Source organism: Boleophthalmus pectinirostris, unplaced genomic scaffold, assembly GCF_026225935.1.
Source record: "Boleophthalmus pectinirostris isolate CB_2022bp ecotype Guang Dong unplaced genomic scaffold, ASM2622593v1 HiC_scaffold_22, whole genome shotgun sequence".
Classification (NCBI taxonomy): domain Eukaryota; kingdom Metazoa; phylum Chordata; class Actinopteri; order Gobiiformes; family Gobiidae; genus Boleophthalmus; species Boleophthalmus pectinirostris.
Window position 1 is genome coordinate 36,373,073 of NW_026571190.1, and position 17,691 is coordinate 36,390,763.

Sequence of the window (17,691 nt, forward strand, 5' to 3'; positions counted from 1 at the left end):
TGTTCTTTTATAGTTTTTAATTAATTCTATTTAAATGTATTTTATTTATAGTATTTTTATCAATTAATTCATTTATTTATTTATGTAAGAATTTTTTTTTCTTATTATATACTTTTTTTTTTTTCACTAGAAATTATTAGGAAATATTTTTGTATTACTTCAGGGGTTTTTAAGAGGCAAATAAACAGCTCTTTTCCATTTTTTAAATTTTTTTTTCTTTAATTATTATTATTATTTTTACATTTACATTTTTAAAATTTATTTATTAATTTATTCATGTATGTATTTATATATCTATTAATTATTTTGCCATCGATATTTATTATTTTATCATTATTTATACGGCATGCCAGTATGGTGATTCGAGTTTGGTGGCATGAAGAGGAATGAGACTGTGAGACATTGCCTTGTGTTTTCTCCAGTCCATTTGTTAAAAGTTGGAGTTTCCGCACAGTTTCTTGAGTTGCGTCCAGGTTGGCAGCGCCCGCCTCGTGTCCCCACATCACTGTGTATCCAGATCACTCAGCAGATTAGACGTCTAGACATCAGATTTATTTACAGTGGATCTTCGGGACTTAATGCCCCCTCCCTCTGTGATGCCAGGGTATCAAGAGGGGCATCATAGAGAGAGCCGACCTGGTGGTGGTCACCAAAGCGGACGGGGACTTGCTGGTTCCTGCCAGGAGGATCCAGGCCGAGTACACCAGCGCCCTCAAGCTGCTGCGGAGACAGACGCGATCCTGGAACCCAAAGGTACGCAACATCTACAGAATGTGGCCCTCAGAGTCAGAAAAAAAAAAATGTAAAAGTTCTTCTCATAGTAACAAAAATAAAATTCACAAATTGAGAATGTTCTGGTTGTTTAAAAAAGATACACTGTGCTTGAGCCTGTTATATAACTAAAATACTAAACCATGACATCTAAAACCTCTTCAGGCCTCTTTTCGATGAGGGAACAACATTATAAAAAGAAAAAGAATCAAGTTTGCATAATACCCTCCATTTAAAATTAAACTACCAGTCAAAAGTTTGGCCACACTTTTTCACATTTGTGTTGTCTTTATTTTAATCTGCAGTGTAAATAGTCAAAAAATTTAAATATCTTGACTATTTACATTGTAGATTCTCACTGAATGTATCAAAAGTATGAACAAACACATGGAAAGTAGTAAACAAAACTCGAAACACTCAGTTTGTTTGAGATTTTAGAGCTTTAAAAATGGTAACCTTTTTGTTTCGGTCACTGCTCTGCATTTTTGGTATTTCTTGACCCTGACGTGGCACAGCTGTGAAGAAAAAACATTTCAGGAGATGTCATCAACAAGATTATTGAGAGAAGGCCAAGCAGGGTTCCCATGATCATGGAAATCCTGGAAAACTCATGTAAATTGAAAATGTCACTTTCCAGGTCAATAGAAAAGTCATGGAATTCAATGAAAGTTTTGGAAAAGTCATGGAATTTTAGTATCTCTTTCATGCAGTTACAGCATTCTGTTAAGTTCTCATTAGACTATTATGATTATTTCTGAATGTCTGAACTTTTGATTAAAAAAGACGACAATAAATGCACTGTCAGGATTTTGAATGTTAAAAAACTATAATACCAAACCATAAGGTGAGTGGAAAGCAGGGGTGTAACAATAACCGAAATATTGTGATATCGTATCGTCAAAAGTCTCGCAACAATATCGTGGACTGCCACAGTGCATGGAATTACAAGTTTCTTTGCTTAAATGCATGGTTTTATAGTTGCAACAGCTTATAAACATCAGAAACTACATATCCCATGATTCATTTCAGTGCAAACAACATGAAGAAATATGTTTTTAACTTGAATTCTTGGGATTATGGTGGAAATAATTCACACCGAAATCTCGTCAAGGTATTTTAAAAGCAAAAAAGTGTCCCATCTACAATTATATCAGCCTCTTCAAAATATCTCAACAAATATCGTACCGTGAGATGCATATCGTGATAATATCGTACCGTGAGATTTGGATACCGTTACATCCCTAGTGGAAAGGGTTAACATTTCCTTTTTAACCCTAAAAGCATGATCAGTTCTAGGTGCCATAAAGTCATGGAAAATTCACTTTAGGTCATGAAAAAGTCATGGAAAAGTTTAGAAGTTTTGTTAGTGAAAAAGAGTGGGAATCCTGGCCGAAAGTTTGCAGCGCTGTCGACAAAGCAAAGGGTGGCTGCTTTGAAGAATTTGAATTGAAAATATAAAAAGTTAAGAGACATTTAACTTAAATTTTCTTAATTCTACACATTTTACATCATATATTTGAGGTCCTCCGTATAAAAAAATTACAAAGACAGAAAGAAAATGAATGAGAAAGTGTGTCCAAACAGTGTATTTTGCGATTAACTAGATTTCCTCTTGTATAATTTTGATTTATTCACTCCCATTGCTAAACACAATCGTCATTGAGTTACCAAACCCCATTTTTACGACTGTCAATGATCCCTTCAACTCCTACATCTCAATAACTCAGAAAGGTTATGTAACAAACCCACTGATCTCTGACCCCTTATCACCATGACAACAGCCACGGTAAAAAAAAAAAAAAAAACAACACACACACAAGGATGTACTCCCCGGACAGAGCGCGGACGTCAGGAGCCGGACACTTCTCTCCGCGTATCGTCCATCTGGTACACGACTAAATGAAGTGGATGTAAGTGCGTGCAGCGGAGGCAGGAGGATGAAGTCCAGAGGTCAGAGGGGTCGCGGGGGTCACGGGGGTCACGGGGGTGAGGGCAGAGGCGGTCAAGAGCGCAGATGGTCTGATCCGGCGTCCTTTCATCACAGTGACATGCGGCAGTGGGCGGGGCTTCGGCGAATGTTAGATTCCTACAGCGGGACCAGAGATACTTGGTTAGTTTTTAATCTTTTTTTTGTTGTTGTTCTTGGTTAAAAAAAAGTAAATACAATAAATTTTACTAATAATTTTAAAAGTCTAAACTCAAAATACGATTGAGATTTGTATAATGCCATATTGCGGAACATTCCAGGGTGCACTTACGCGTCATTGGACAAAAACACAGTTAAAAGTGCATTGGAGGGTCCGTCAAATGCTTTTCTCCATGGAGATGTTATTGCTTGGTCTGGAATGTTCCGCAGTATGGCATTAAACATTTCTATTTTCATGGAGACCAAACCAGATCAAGTTACAGGTCAGATCTGTGGAGAGGCGACCCCACTCACGGTCAGAATACCCGTTTTTCTAGGTATTTTTGAGCTATAAAGCCACTTGTAATTGAATAAATGTAATTTTTAATGTCATACTGTGGAACATTCCAGGGAGAGCTATAACATATCTATAAAAACAAGCAAGTGATGGAACCAAAAAATTACAACGTTCACCTTTAAGATTATTATAGTCGTGCTTTTACTACTACTACTACTACTACTACTACCTTTTTTTTTTTATTATTATTTTTGAGCTATAAAACCACCTTTTAGACTTAGACATAAACAAACATTATTCATCCACAAGGGAAAATATTTATTTATTTGTTAATTATATTTGGACACAGTAGCTCACACATCACAATATAATATGATAACAAAGAGAAAATGTATATAAATGGTACTAATAAATTCTAAATAAGTAGCAAAAAAGATGGAAAGAGACATTTTAAGATTGTTATAGTTGTGATTTTACAACAACAACAACAACAACAACAACAACAACAACTACAACTACAACTACAACTACAACTACAACTACAACAACAACTACTACTACTACTACTACTACTACTACTACTACTATTACTATTACTATACTACTATACTACTATTACTACTACTATTATTACTACTATTACTACTACTACTACTACTACTACTACTATTACTACTTACTATTACTATTACTACTACTACTACTACTTACTACTACTACTACTACTACTACTACTATACTATACTACTATTACTACTATTACTATTACTACTTACTATACTACTACTACTACTACTACTACTACTACTACTACTACTACTACTACTACTACTACTACTACTACTATACTACTACTACTTACTACTACTACTACTACTACTACTACTACTACTACTACTACTACTACTATACTACTACTACTATTACTATTACTACTACTTACTATTACTACTACTACTACTACTACTACTACTACTACTACTACTACTACTACTACTACTACTACTTACTACTACTACTACTACTACTACTACTACTACTACTACTACTACTACTACTTACTACTGTTACTATTACTACTTACTACTACTACTACTACTACTACTACTACTACTACTACTACTACTACTACTACTACTACTACTATTACTACTACTACTACTTACTACTACTACTACTACTTACTACTATTACTACTATTACTATTACTATACTACTACTATTACTACTACTACTACTACTACTACTACTACTACTACTACTACTACTACTACTACTATACTATTACTACTATACTACTATTACTATACTATTACTATTACTACTACTACTATACTACTACTACTACTACTACTATTACTACTACTACTACTACTACTACTACTACTACTACTACTACTACTACTACTACTACTACTACTTACTATTACTATTACTATTACTAATACTAATACTAATACTATTACTACTACCTTTTACCCAGTAGTTTTTTTCCCCATGAAACACTTTTCTCCATGGAGATGTTATTGCTTTGTCTGGAATGTTTCGCAGTATGGCATCAAACCTTTCTATCTTCATGGAAACCAAGTCAGACCAAGTTACAGGTCAGATCTGTGGAGAGGCGACCCGCTGATAGTCAGAATGCCTGTTTTTTTGTTTTGTTTGTTTGGTATTTTTGAGCTATAAAACCACTTGTAATTGATTAAATGTAAAGTAGAGCTGTTTAATGTCATACTGTGGAACATTCCAGACAGAGCAATGATACCTCCATAGAAACAAGCAGGTGACGGAACCAAAAAGTTACATAGTGCACCTTTAAGATTGATATAGTTGTGATTTTACTACTACTACTAGTACTACAACAACTACTACTACTACTACTACTACTACTACTACTAGTACTACAACAACTACTACTACTACTACTACTACTACTACTACTACTACTACTACTGCTACTACTACTACTACTACTACTACTACTTTTTACCCAGTCATTTTTTTCTGGCAAATGCTTTTCTCCTCAAAGATGATGACTGTCAAAATCTTTTTTTTTTTTAGGTATTTTTGAGCTATAAAACCACCTGTAATTGAATAAATGTAAAGTAGTGCTATTTAATGTCATACTGTGGAGCATTCCAGGTAGAGCTTTAACATATCCATAGAAACAAGCAGGTGACGGAACCAAAAAGTTACACAGTGCACCTTTAAGATTATTAAAGTTGTGATTTTACTACTTCTACTACAACTACTACTACCACTATTAGTACTTTTTACCCAGTCATTTTTTTCACAATAGTCTATTTTGTGTAATATAGGACCTTTTACAAAAAATATTTTACTATGTTCCTTGTAGGAAGTAAACATGGGCACGTTACTGGCTCCATCGACTTTTGACTCTAATTCACTTTACATTGACGTTTTGGTCTTAAAATGTTCGTATTAACCCGCTCTACATGATCCTGGTGTTTTTATTTCGCTATTTTGTCCGTAAATCAAGAGATGAACATTAATCACTGACAAATTAGGCGTCTTCTTTCCGTGAGTCCGGCTCTGAAGCGGCTGAAGGAACAGATGAGAAGCACCGGAGCAGGTCCAGAGCTGTAGGAGAGAGGCCGAGGAGAGGACAGGACTGTGAAGCTGCAGGAGGGGGAGCACCAAACTGGGTCAGGCTCTGAGAAAGAACTAGATCAGCAGCATCTAGTGGAAAAGAGAAGAAAGGAAACTGGATCTGATGAGGAAGAGATGGAAGAGGAAAATGAGGAGCAGAGAGGGATGGTAGAGATGCTGATCTAGGGGTAGAACAGGAGGAAAGTGGGGATGATACTGTCCACCATCTCAGTGAAGAAGTTGTGATCAGCTCAAGGTCAAATAGTCCTCAACATAACTCCTTTGTCCATCATCTTCACTGCCAACTTTCTCCAAAACTACGAGATGTTTGACGGCAACTCTGTGTCTGTAAGTACGAAAAGGAGACGAAGTAGAACAGAGACGAAGAGCCAAGCGGAAATCTTCATGTTTGGTCGCCCAGAGCTGCTTCTCTGTGCCCAAAGACCCGTCCATGTCCTTGGAGCTGATGGATAAGGTCATGATGAAGACCACGGGTGAACTGCGGGTGGAGTTTGAGACCCCAAAAACCTGCGGAGGTGGTACATTTAAATGAGTCCAGTGCCCAGGCAAGTTCTTCTAGGCGTCCCAGAGGCTTAGAAGCTGAACCACCAAGAATAGAGGATTCCACAGGCAAGGGAGGAAAGGAGACCAACAAGACCTTAGACCAGACCCAGACCTGGGTTATTCCCTGGGTTAGACCGGTTTAGTCCTAGGTTCATCCAGATTAATAATTAAAAATAAATTGTAGTGTATGTGTAGGTGTTGTTGGTAAAAAATGTAAAAGCTATAAATGTTAATAATATATATTTTTTAATCTAAACTCAAAACCCAATGGAGATCCATATATTGCCATATGGTGGAACAAAAAAACTGTTAAATGTGCATTGTGTAACTTTTCTGATGGAGGGTGCGTCCAATGCTTTTGACTTTTGACGCACCCTCAGACCACGTTATAGGTCAGATCTGTGGAGAGGCGACCCCGCTCACAGTCAGAATATCTGTTTTTGTAAGTATTTTTGAGTTATAAAACCACCTGTAATTGAATAAATATAAGGTAGAGCTGTTTAATGTCATATTGTGGAACATTCCAGGTAGAAATATAACAAATCCATAGAAACAAGCAGGTGACAGAACCAGAAAGTTACAGAGCGCACCTTTAAGATTAATATAGCTGTGGTTTTACGACTACTACTACTTTTCATTTTTTTGTCATTTTTTTTCCATCAAATGCTTTTCTCCGTGGAGATGTTATTTCTTTGTCTGGAATGTTTCACAGTATGGCATTAAACATTTTTGTCTTCATGGAGACCAAACCAGACCAAGTGACAGGAAGATTTATTGATCCACAAGCGAAATTATTTAGATACAGTAGCTCACACATCACAATATAATATAATAACAAAGAGAAAAAAATATGAATACAACTTTTAATGTCATACTGTGGAACATTCCAGGCAGAGCTATAACATATCCATAGAAACAAGCAGATGACGGAACCAAAAAGTTACATAGTGCACCTTTAAGATTAGTATAGTTGTGATTTTACTACTACTACTTCTACTCCTCCTCCTACTACTACTTTTATTTTGTACCCAGTCATTTTTTTTCCACAATAGTCACTTTTGTGTACTTATAGGACCTTTTTTAACAAACGTTTTCATTATTTCAGTGCTGTACAGGCCTATAGGAAATAATGAAGCTTATAGTCCCATACATTGTGCCTGCGGTAATGGCCACCATAAGTCTGGCCCGGGACAATGGACAGGCTCACAGCAGCAGTACACCTCTTTAAACTTGAACAAGATGTCCCACTGAAAGGGCATCTGACCCGGACCAGGGGAGGAGGAGGAGGAGGAGGAGGACGATGACGATGATGAAGGTGCCGGTGATGTCATGGCGCCGCGCTTTTGAGTACCGCAGTCTCTCCCTTCCTCCCTCCTTCCCCATATGCCCCGGCTCACCCCCCGCTTGGCCTTGTCCCTTTGTTTCCGCGGCCCATTGCAGCATCTGCCTACTGGGCACGCTGCCAGGGCGACACCCACCCCCCCCAGGCCCCGCCCCCTCCGGACCGACCGCCCTCCCGCCCTCCCTCCACCGCCACCAGTGCGACCAACGCCAGCCTCTACACTCTCCCGGCTGCTGTGTCATGCATTTTCCTGATTAGAAGCCTGCACACTTGCATTAAGGCTGAGAGGTGGGTCTGGCAGTCACTGTAGATTTATCTTAGCCGTGCTCTCCGCTGCTCCTGCCCGTCACTTCTGCATACCAACGCCTGTGCCCGCGTCTGCCCCCGTCACAATCCCAGTTTTGGATTAAAGAACTCGCAGTTTGCACAGAAAATGAACTTAATTGTTGTGATTTTTTGTTGTATTTCTACCATCACAAAGGTTTAGATTTATACTTAGACTTAGACTTTATTGATCCACAAGAGAAATTATTTGGACACAGTTTGTCACACATCACGATAAAATATAATAACAAAGAGAAAAAATATAAATAGTAATAATACATTTTAAATAAGTAGCAAAAAAGATCGCAAGAGACAGGTGTCAAATAAGGAATAATTATATAAATGCACATGTACAAGTCAAAATAAATAAATAGGGATGTAACAATAACCAAAATATAGTCTAAGTTCTCACAATAATATCGTGGACCATCACAATATATCGAATTACAAGTCTCTTTGCTTAAATTAAGAGTTATGGTGCAGCAATAACTAAAAAAAAAAAAACACACAAAGGGAACTACATAGACCATGATCCTTTGCTCCATTCCAGTGCAGACTACAAGAAGAAATAACAGTTCTAAGCACTTTTAAGTCTTAGTTCTTTGGATTAAGTCTTGTCAAGGCATTTTAAGAGGAAAACCAAAATGAAAAAAACAGTTAACGATTTGTTTTTTCAGTTTTCGATTTTGTGTTTAAATGAATAATGGAACAAAATGCATAATGGGCGTTTCCGTGACTTAAACTACGATGCTGGACTTTTGCACAGTCACAGGACTAAAACAGAACTAAAACAGGACTAAAACAGGACTAAACCGATTTTAGTCCTGGTGTGGTCCCTGTCTCAGTCCCAGTCTGGTCCCGGTTTGGTCCCGGTTTCAGTCCTGGTCTGGTCCCGGTCTGGTCCTGGTCTCAGTCTGGTCCTGGTCTCAGTCCTGGTCTCAGTCCCGGTCTGGTCCCGGTCTCAGTCCCAGTCTGGTTCCAGTCTGGTCCCGGTCTCAGTCCCGGTCTGGTCCCGGTCTCAGTTCCGGTCTGGTCCCGGCCTGGTCCCAGTCTGGTCCCGGTCTCAGTCTCGGTCTGGTCCCAGTCTGGTCCCAGTCTCAATCACGGCCTGGTCCTAGCCTCAGTCCCGGCCTCAGTCCTGGTCCTGTTCCCGGCCTCAGTCCTGGTCTCAGTTCTGGTCTGGTCCCGGTCTCAGTCCCAGTCTGGTCCCGGTCTCAGTCCCGGTCTGGTCCCGGTCTGGTCCCGGTCTCAGTCCCAGTCTGGTCCCAGTCTCAATCACGGCCTGGTCCTAGCCTCAGTCCCGGCCTCTGTCCTGGTCCTGTTCCCGGCCTCACTCCTGGTCTCAGTCTTGGTCTGGTCCCGGTCTAAACCCTTGTCTCAGTCCTGGTCTGGTTCCGGGCTGGTCGGTGACCTTTTGTGATAATTCTGTTTTTATCCTGATTTAGACCTGATGTAGTTCTGGTTTTGACCTGGTTTAAATCAAATTGGTCAAAAACAGGGACATTTTTTGTATAAAACAAATCACTGGTTTTGTATAAATCTGCTGGGACAGGGGACACTGGGCTCAAAACTGCGACTGTCCCGGGTAAATAGAAAGCGACACAAATCCTGCACACTTACTCCAAATCAGCATTTAACAAAGTCACGTTTCAATTGTTTGTTTTTTTGACACTAAAACATCAATCTCCAGTTAGAATAACCTACAGTTATTCTAATCATTTTAATAACAGGTTGTAAGCTTGCGTAATGTGAGTGTATTATTGCGGAGTTAGTTCTCAAAGTTGCTCTTCCTGTTTGTGGACCAGGCTCGTGCACAGACCTTGTAAAATGATTAACTTAATGATGCTATTAGAGCCACTCTAATTGGCCGTTGATCACAGCCCGGGAGTATTTACCAGCCTGTCACATCCAACTCTGCCAATTGCCAGCTGATGTCAAATTATGTTGATATAAATGATATGTGTAATTTAATTAAACTTTTACCAGTCGGAAGTTATGGGGCCCCACACACACATGTACTCAGACTTCCTCGTTTCAGTCCGTAGACGAGTTCATGTAAATACTGACATGTTGTATTGTCAAACTCAACATTTTCTGGACAACATACACCGTAAATAACCTAGTATAATTTGTCTTGGTGTTATAAGGACACAGGAGTCAAAATATAGCTCTTTAATTCTTTTATTTATCGTTGATTCTTAATTTTTTTTTACGTTTTTGAAAGAAATTTTAAAACCCTCCCGTGCCCCCCAAAAAATAATGAAAAGTAACGAACAGAAAGGTGGACCTGGCGAGTCGGCCAAACAGAGCAAAAGGTGCGACACCGGGCCAACCCCGTACAGGGCCGCAGACGCCGGTACCAGCACCAGTAACTAAAGACAAGAAAAAACCCAAACAAACCTGAACCCAAAAGAAAAGCGCGCCACGTTCAAACAGCCGTACTTATAGACTCTGCACAGTCACGCACAAATAAACCATAAACAAAAATTACAACACTTAATACAAAAGGGAACAAAAACAACTAATGATCCGAATCAACACTTGGTTAAAACCTCTTGGGACATTTTTAATTCTTATTTTTTATATCGCACTCTATTTTTTTGTTGTTAACCATTAACTTTCACGTTTACATTTAGGGTTTATTTCCGGTTAGTGTAAAAACGTTTAATTAGCTTGACATTAAGAACAGAATGTTACACGGAGCAAATGTATACATATATATTTTTTGATATTTTATATGTCTTTGTGTAGCTTCCCCTCTGAAGAGGCACAAAGGTATATTATTGATTTTAATATTTCTTTTGAATAACTTTGTGTTTCTGGCTGTTATCTTTGTTGATCAAGGTAAATGTAAATAATAATCAAACTTGCGTTGAGTTTTGTGTATGCGTATTTACACAATGTATTATGTATTCCTTTTTAGCTCTTATTTATTTATTATTTATTGCCATTAAACTAAAAAATCACCAGTTCAAGTGCAGTCTTCATTCAGAGGGATACACTACATACACTATATACACAAGTCAAACCTTTTTCTTTATGTTTACCACTTTTTACATTTTACATATATATGGAATTACTTCGCAAAGAAAAAAAAGTAAAAAACTCAACTATATATATTTTTTTTTAAATTTTGGTTTTCTAATATTATTTCCAAAAAAAGGCAAGGCAAATTTATATTGTATAGCACAATTCTTACACGCAGTAATTCAAAATGCTTTACAGAATAAAAAAGACATTAAAATCACAATAAAAACAGATCAGAACACAAATAATCATCATAAAATCAACATTGAAGAGAAGAGTATGGAATAAAGGTTCTTTTTAACAGACCAGTGTGTTGTTTCAGGATAATAAAGTAATCTATCTATCTATCTATCTGTCTATCTATCATGACACAAGTGCATGTAAACAACACACTGGTCTGTTAAAAAGAACCTTTACTCCATACTCTTCTCTTCAGTGTAGATTTTATGATGATTATTTATGTTTTGATTTGTTTGTGTTGTGATTTTAATGCCTTTCGTATTCTGTAAAGCATTTTGAATTACTGTGTGTAAGAATAAGTATGTTTATATTTTATATTCAAATGAATTTCTATGCTTGTTCCTTTCGCTGTTACATATATGTGTGAATTGGGATTTTTTTGTGCTCACAAAAATGAAGCTAAAGCACAGAAACAGACTGAATCCTGCTCCTGATCTGTTGTTTTGCTCTCCTCCTGCACCCAGACTAGAATGTGCTACAAAAACACAGACAAGTCCACATCTCTTTAGAAATACTGAAATGTTAAGACATGTTTTGTATAATTTCTTATCTTTTTGTAATTATTTTATTGACTGTTTTGTTCCAGTATTGCTGCTTCAATTGAATGTTGAAAAGAAAAAGAAACAGGATACATTTAATGTCCAAATAGGCGACTTATGGATCCTTTTATTGGTTTTTCATTGTTTAAAACTTGAGTCATGGTAATTGTTCAGAGAGACACAATCACTCAGTCAACAAGTAAGTAAGTCTTTATTTATATAGCGCTTTTCACAGACATTTTTGTCACAAAGAGGCTTTACAGAGCATTATTCAGCATTATTCTTTCACTCTATACCTGGTGATGGTAAACTACTGTTGTAGCCACAGTTGCCCTGGGGCAGACTGACAGAAGCGCGGCTGCCATGCCAATCATGCCGACCACCACCATCACACATACCACTTTCATACTAGGCAATGTGGGTGAAGTGCCTTGCCTAAGGACACAATGATTGAACTGATCGTGACTATCAGTTGTTCTTGGAGACCTGGAGCGTGTTTTGGGTTGATGGGGGAAACCGGAGCAGCCAGGAGGAAACCCATCCAGACACGGGAGAAACATGCAAACTCCACACACAATAAAATATTCTCATTAATGTTCAATAATGGTCAAATCCACCTTTATTTTGTGATTTACGGATAATGTCTGTTGACGTTAGGTTTTAAAACATGGGTCCCCAGAAAAAAGTTTGGGAAACACTGCTCCACACGATACAACAATCTTAAAAAAGTTAAAAGAAAATCCAATTAAATACTATCCACTTCTCTGCCAGTGGAGTCATTTTTTATTTTTAAAGCATAATTGTTCACTTCTCTGTACTTCTGTGTGTACACAAGAGCATGTAAACTGGTCTGTTAAAAAGAAGCTTTGGTTGTAAATATTTATGTTTTATATTCAAATTCACTCAGTACCCACGCTTTGCTTTGTTGACAGCGCTGGAAACTCTTGACCTTCTCTCAATGAACTTCCTGATAAAGTCTCCTGAAGTGGTTTTCACTTCACAGCTGTGCCATATCTGGGTCAAGAATTGCAGGGTTTTAGACTTCACAACATTCTATTCGCCAATAACAGATGTTGGACCCGCAAGTCGGAACTTGGACTCGAGTCACTATTTTTAGGACTTGAAACCTGACTTAATAAAATGGAGTAAGACTTGGGACTCGACTTGGTCTTGAAGGTCAGTGACTTGGGACTTGACTCGGACTTGAGGCCGACGAGAAAACTTGAGAAGCACTTATAAATGTGAATTCTTTCTATTCTGACCATAATGTTTCACCCTAAGATCCTGTTAAGACATTTAAAAAGGAAAGTTTTAACATTATTATTAGTTTGTACGACCATAAACGAAACAAAAAAAAGATAAGAACTAGGAAGAAAGTGATTGTGTTTCTGGTAGAGGTTTTGGTTTGTGGAACAATCGGAGTTATGATTTTTTTAAACAGTCCAACACTGTAGAAACCTTTTAAAAAGAGTATAGAGTGTCGTGTTCTGGAAAATACAGAGCTCTGGAGTTGAGAAATTGTGCATTGAGTTTTGTTTGTTTTAATTTATATTTTGTCTCCTATATGTCTAGTGAGTGGAGTTGTGAATGCAAATTTAAAAAAAAGAATAAATAAATAAATAAAAAGGAAAAAATTACTAAATTAATTTCTACAACTCTTATATACTCTATAAATACAAATTTTTTAAGTGCAATTTATCTTAAAAGTCAAAGAAATTGCAAAAATCTAAGCTATATTTGGTATTTTGGTTTAAAGACTTGAAGCTCAAAGCAGACGACTTGGACTTGACTTGGAGTTCTGGGCCAGTGACTTGAGACTTGACTTGGACTTGCCTGTCTTTGACATGGAACTTGACATGGACTTGAGGTGAAAGACTTGAGACTTGGAAAACAAAGACTTGGTCCCACCTCTGGCCAATAAAATTTCATACAAATAGGCGAGTTTCATTGTTGACAAAAGCGCGCGTTGCATGCTGGGAATTATTCTGGTCGGCGGCAAGAAACACTAATTCAACATGACGGACAGAGCGAGAAAGCACGTAAAGGGTATTGATCCCGGTTATTTATCCACTCTAACGGCAGAGGACCCAAGACCATTTGACCAGAAATTGGTCATAAGCATCGATGGAGCCAAATCACCCTTTTCAACCCCGACAAAAGGTGGACCAAACCAAATTTCTGATCAGAATCGCCAACTACCTGGACAAATATTCACTTTGGCGATATCCACAATGACTTGGTGGAAACTCCTGGGCCATTCACAGCAGAAAAGATGAAAACCTCCAAGAGTCTCGATGTGTCGTTGAACTTGTTGGAGTCCACGGTTTGTTAGGATCTTCTACGTTTGCTCTGCGGATGTTTGAAAGCCGTTTAATTCACCGTTAGTGGTTCTTTTCACTCAGAATACGAAAAAGACTTTTTCCTTCTTCCGTGCTTCTATTTGTGCATCCGATAATGCAGCAGGAATTTACCATTATCGGGGATAAATACGCGATTTTACGCACTGTGTTTGACCGCTACCGTGTTTCTTGCCTCCGACCAAAATATTTCCCAGCATGCAACGCGGGCTTTTAAAAACAATGACGTCAGCTGAAACTCGCATATTGGACGCTTAAAATAAATACTGTTAAAATGCTGCTTTTGTTGTAATAAAGTGACTAATACGATGTAATTAATAAATCTCTTGTCCCTTGTCTGGAAGCAGGACATCATCAGATCATTAAATCTGAAAACTACCAGTTCCCAAAGCCTTAACTTTAGCTGTAGAGTCACTTTAATACTCTTTTCTTTGTCCAGGTGGTGCGCGCTTCGTCTTACACCAACGAGGGCATCCCGGAGGTGTGGGCCAAGATGGAGCTGTACAGAGACACCATGTTGTCCAGCGGGGAGCTCCAGGCCCGGAGACAGGCCCAGCAGAGGGTCTGGATGTGGAACCTGATCCAAGAAAACGTACTGTCCCACTTCCAGACGCACCCTGCCGTGAGAGAGGCCCTGCCCCGTCTGGAGGAGAGGGTCACGAGGGGGGCCATCTCTCCGGGACTGGCCGCTGATCTGCTGCTCAAAGCCTTCGCGTCGTCGTAGGAGTCCAGGGTGGTGGAGGTTGAGCTACACTGCCAGTCAAAAGTTCTGACACACACTTCTTTATTTCCGTGATTATTTGCATTGTAGATTCTCACTGAAGGCATTAAAACTATGAATCAACACGTAAACACAAAAATGAAGCAAAAATAACTCAAAACTTCTTTCAGATTTTAGATTTTTGTAAATACCCACCCTTTGCTTTGATCACTGCTTTGCACTTTTGGCATTTCTTGAACCAGACAAGACGCAGTAGTGAAGAGAAAAGCATTTATCATGAAGCTCACTGAGAGAAGGCCAAGAGTTTGCTAGCCTGATTCATCAGACGGTTTTACTTTGTAGAAACTGTCTGACCTCGCAGCATTACGATTCGTTAGGCGGGTACTTTTTTTATTTAACCAATCGCTGCTATTTGATCGTGACGTATGTAATGCTCCAAATTCCGTAGGAAGAAGGACAATAACGTCTTTCTTCTTGATAAAATTCACCAGACATTCTCTTTGTTCCGGCTTTAAATCCTCGATCTCGGGAATCGTTGCCAACACAGAATGTCTGTCTTTGTCTACATCCATCTTGACGTTTTGTTTACTGTTGTGCTGTTCCACAAAAGGGAACCAGACAGACGCTTGAGTTTGACGTCATGGCTTCACAGCTCTTCGCCGATTGGCCAGTGCACGATCTACAACTTCCGGGGTTCTTGCAAACTGTCTAGTGTATTCCGATTCCTGATCCTAGTCGTTGGAGAGAAATGAAACTGAGCGGAGACACTAGGTGACAAGCCTGATTCATCTTCGTTTCACTTCGTACAGACCGTCTGACCTCGTAGCCTTAGATTTCATTCGCTCGACGGTAGGTGGGTACTTATCATTTAACCAATTGCTGATATTTCATCGTGTTGTATGTAATGTGCCGCTTACAGGGCTAACTGGTATATTAAGTTTTTCCCAAATCCCGTAGGAAGAAGGGCGATAACGTCTTTCTCCTTGATGAAATTCACCAAACATTCTCTTTGTTTCGGCTTTAAATCCTCGATCTCGGGAATCTTGACAACACTGAATATATGACCCTTCGCTGATTGACTGGTGCCCGAACTCGCACTTCCGGGGTTTTTGCAAACCATCTATTTTATTTTGATTCCTGATCTAGTCGCTGGAGAGAAATGAAATTGAGCGGAGACATTAGGTGACACCAGCCTGACTAAGAGTTTGCAGCACTGTCAGAGAAACAAAGGGTGGATACTTCAGGATTTGGATATAAAATATAAAAATTCTGTTATATAACTTTTTTTCTACATAATTCCATATCTTGCTTCATGTATTTGATGCCTTCTGTTTGTATATAAAATGTAAACATAAAGAAAAAAACCACTGAACGAGAGGGTGCGTCCAAACTTTTGACTGGTAGTGTATGAATGGACACTGCCAAACGGACAGATACGGATCTCTGTAGGTTTTTTTTTTCAAATTTCACTGGAACAATCTCTGAACTGGACATAATATTCCGATTTCTGTTTGAATTATCTGCTCGGTTTAACAAGGACCATGTTGGACGTTGAGATGGAAAAATCACATGACAAACATTACCTCTGTTGTTTTATTTAAGCATGATAAGAAATGTTGTTATTTGAAGTGAAACCCGTTTATGGAGTCTCAGTGTGATCCATAAACTTTCTAACTTTGTCGTCGAACATTCATGTATTGGGTTCAAATCCACAACAACAACAAAATATTAACGCTTTTGATAATGAATAATGACTGTTGTGATACAATAATACACTGGAATGAGGCTTATCAAACCGGTGCTTTTTAAATATTATAATTTAAAGCTTCCATATTACGCAAAATTGACTCTTGTGAGATTTAAACCATGTTATAATGTTGTCTCCTCTTCAAAAACACACTTCGAGTTGTGTTTTTGTTTCATTCATTCACTCCTGTTTGAGTAATCCTGGTTTATTAGTCTGTCTACATCTCCAAAATCTGAAAATGCTCTGTTCCACTTTGTGATGAAGCGTTTGTTTTCAACTACAACCTTTGTTTTGTAGAGATGGGCAATTCCAGGGCTGAAATTATCCCGTGTGTTTTCTGTTTGAGAGAAGAACTCAGCCTGAATACGCAGAGTTTGTGTGTCAAACATGAGTGAATGAAACAAAACACAACTCAAGGTCTGTTTGTGACGAGGAAACAACATTACAACATAGATGAGAAAATGTATAGGCTGCAATACAGGCAGTTTAAATACACACAAGAAAAAATTTGTTTACAACATAATGTAAGTTCATAACATTAAATCTACGCAATATCATGATATAAAATGAAAACTGAATTGTAAACTATTTTTGTCTTCACTGTTTTTGTCATGGAGCTTTGTAAATTCAATGAAAGTTTTGGAAAAGTCATGGAACTTTATTACCTCTTTCACACAACTACAGCGTTTTGTTAAGTTCTCATTTGACTATTATAATTATTTATGAACAAAAAAAGAGACAATAATAAATGCACTGACAATATTTTGAAAGTTAAAAGGACAGTTCGGCATTCTGGACATAGGACTTCATTTCCTAGTGAGCCACAGTGTTGGAGACGTGTGGAGACACTTTTTTAAATATTCCATCCAGTCCTTTGTATTTGCAGAGGTCACTGGTGCTAGACTAGCGCATGTCAATGGCCATAGTTTATCCTGCCACTAAAAACAGTCTTACCCACTCCACAAAACACCAGAAACAAATCTATTATTACACCAGACTGTCCATGTGAATGTCTGTGTTGATAGA

At 38.3% G+C, this 17,691-nt stretch overlaps 1 protein-coding gene across 1 annotated transcript in view; it reads left to right on the top strand.

Moving 5' to 3' along the window:
• Window positions 1-17,265, top strand: part of LOC129410402 (methylmalonic aciduria type A protein, mitochondrial-like) — an 18,054-nt gene extending 789 nt beyond the window's left edge. Inside the window, exons 2-3 of the mRNA XM_055158503.1 lie at window positions 604-753; window positions 14,637-17,265. Coding sequence (XP_055014478.1) covers window positions 604-753; window positions 14,637-14,921 — 435 coding nt within the window. The 3' untranslated portion in view covers window positions 14,922-17,265. The remainder of the gene's footprint in view (window positions 1-603; window positions 754-14,636) is intronic.
• The last annotated feature ends 426 nt before the right edge of the window (window positions 17,266-17,691 follow it).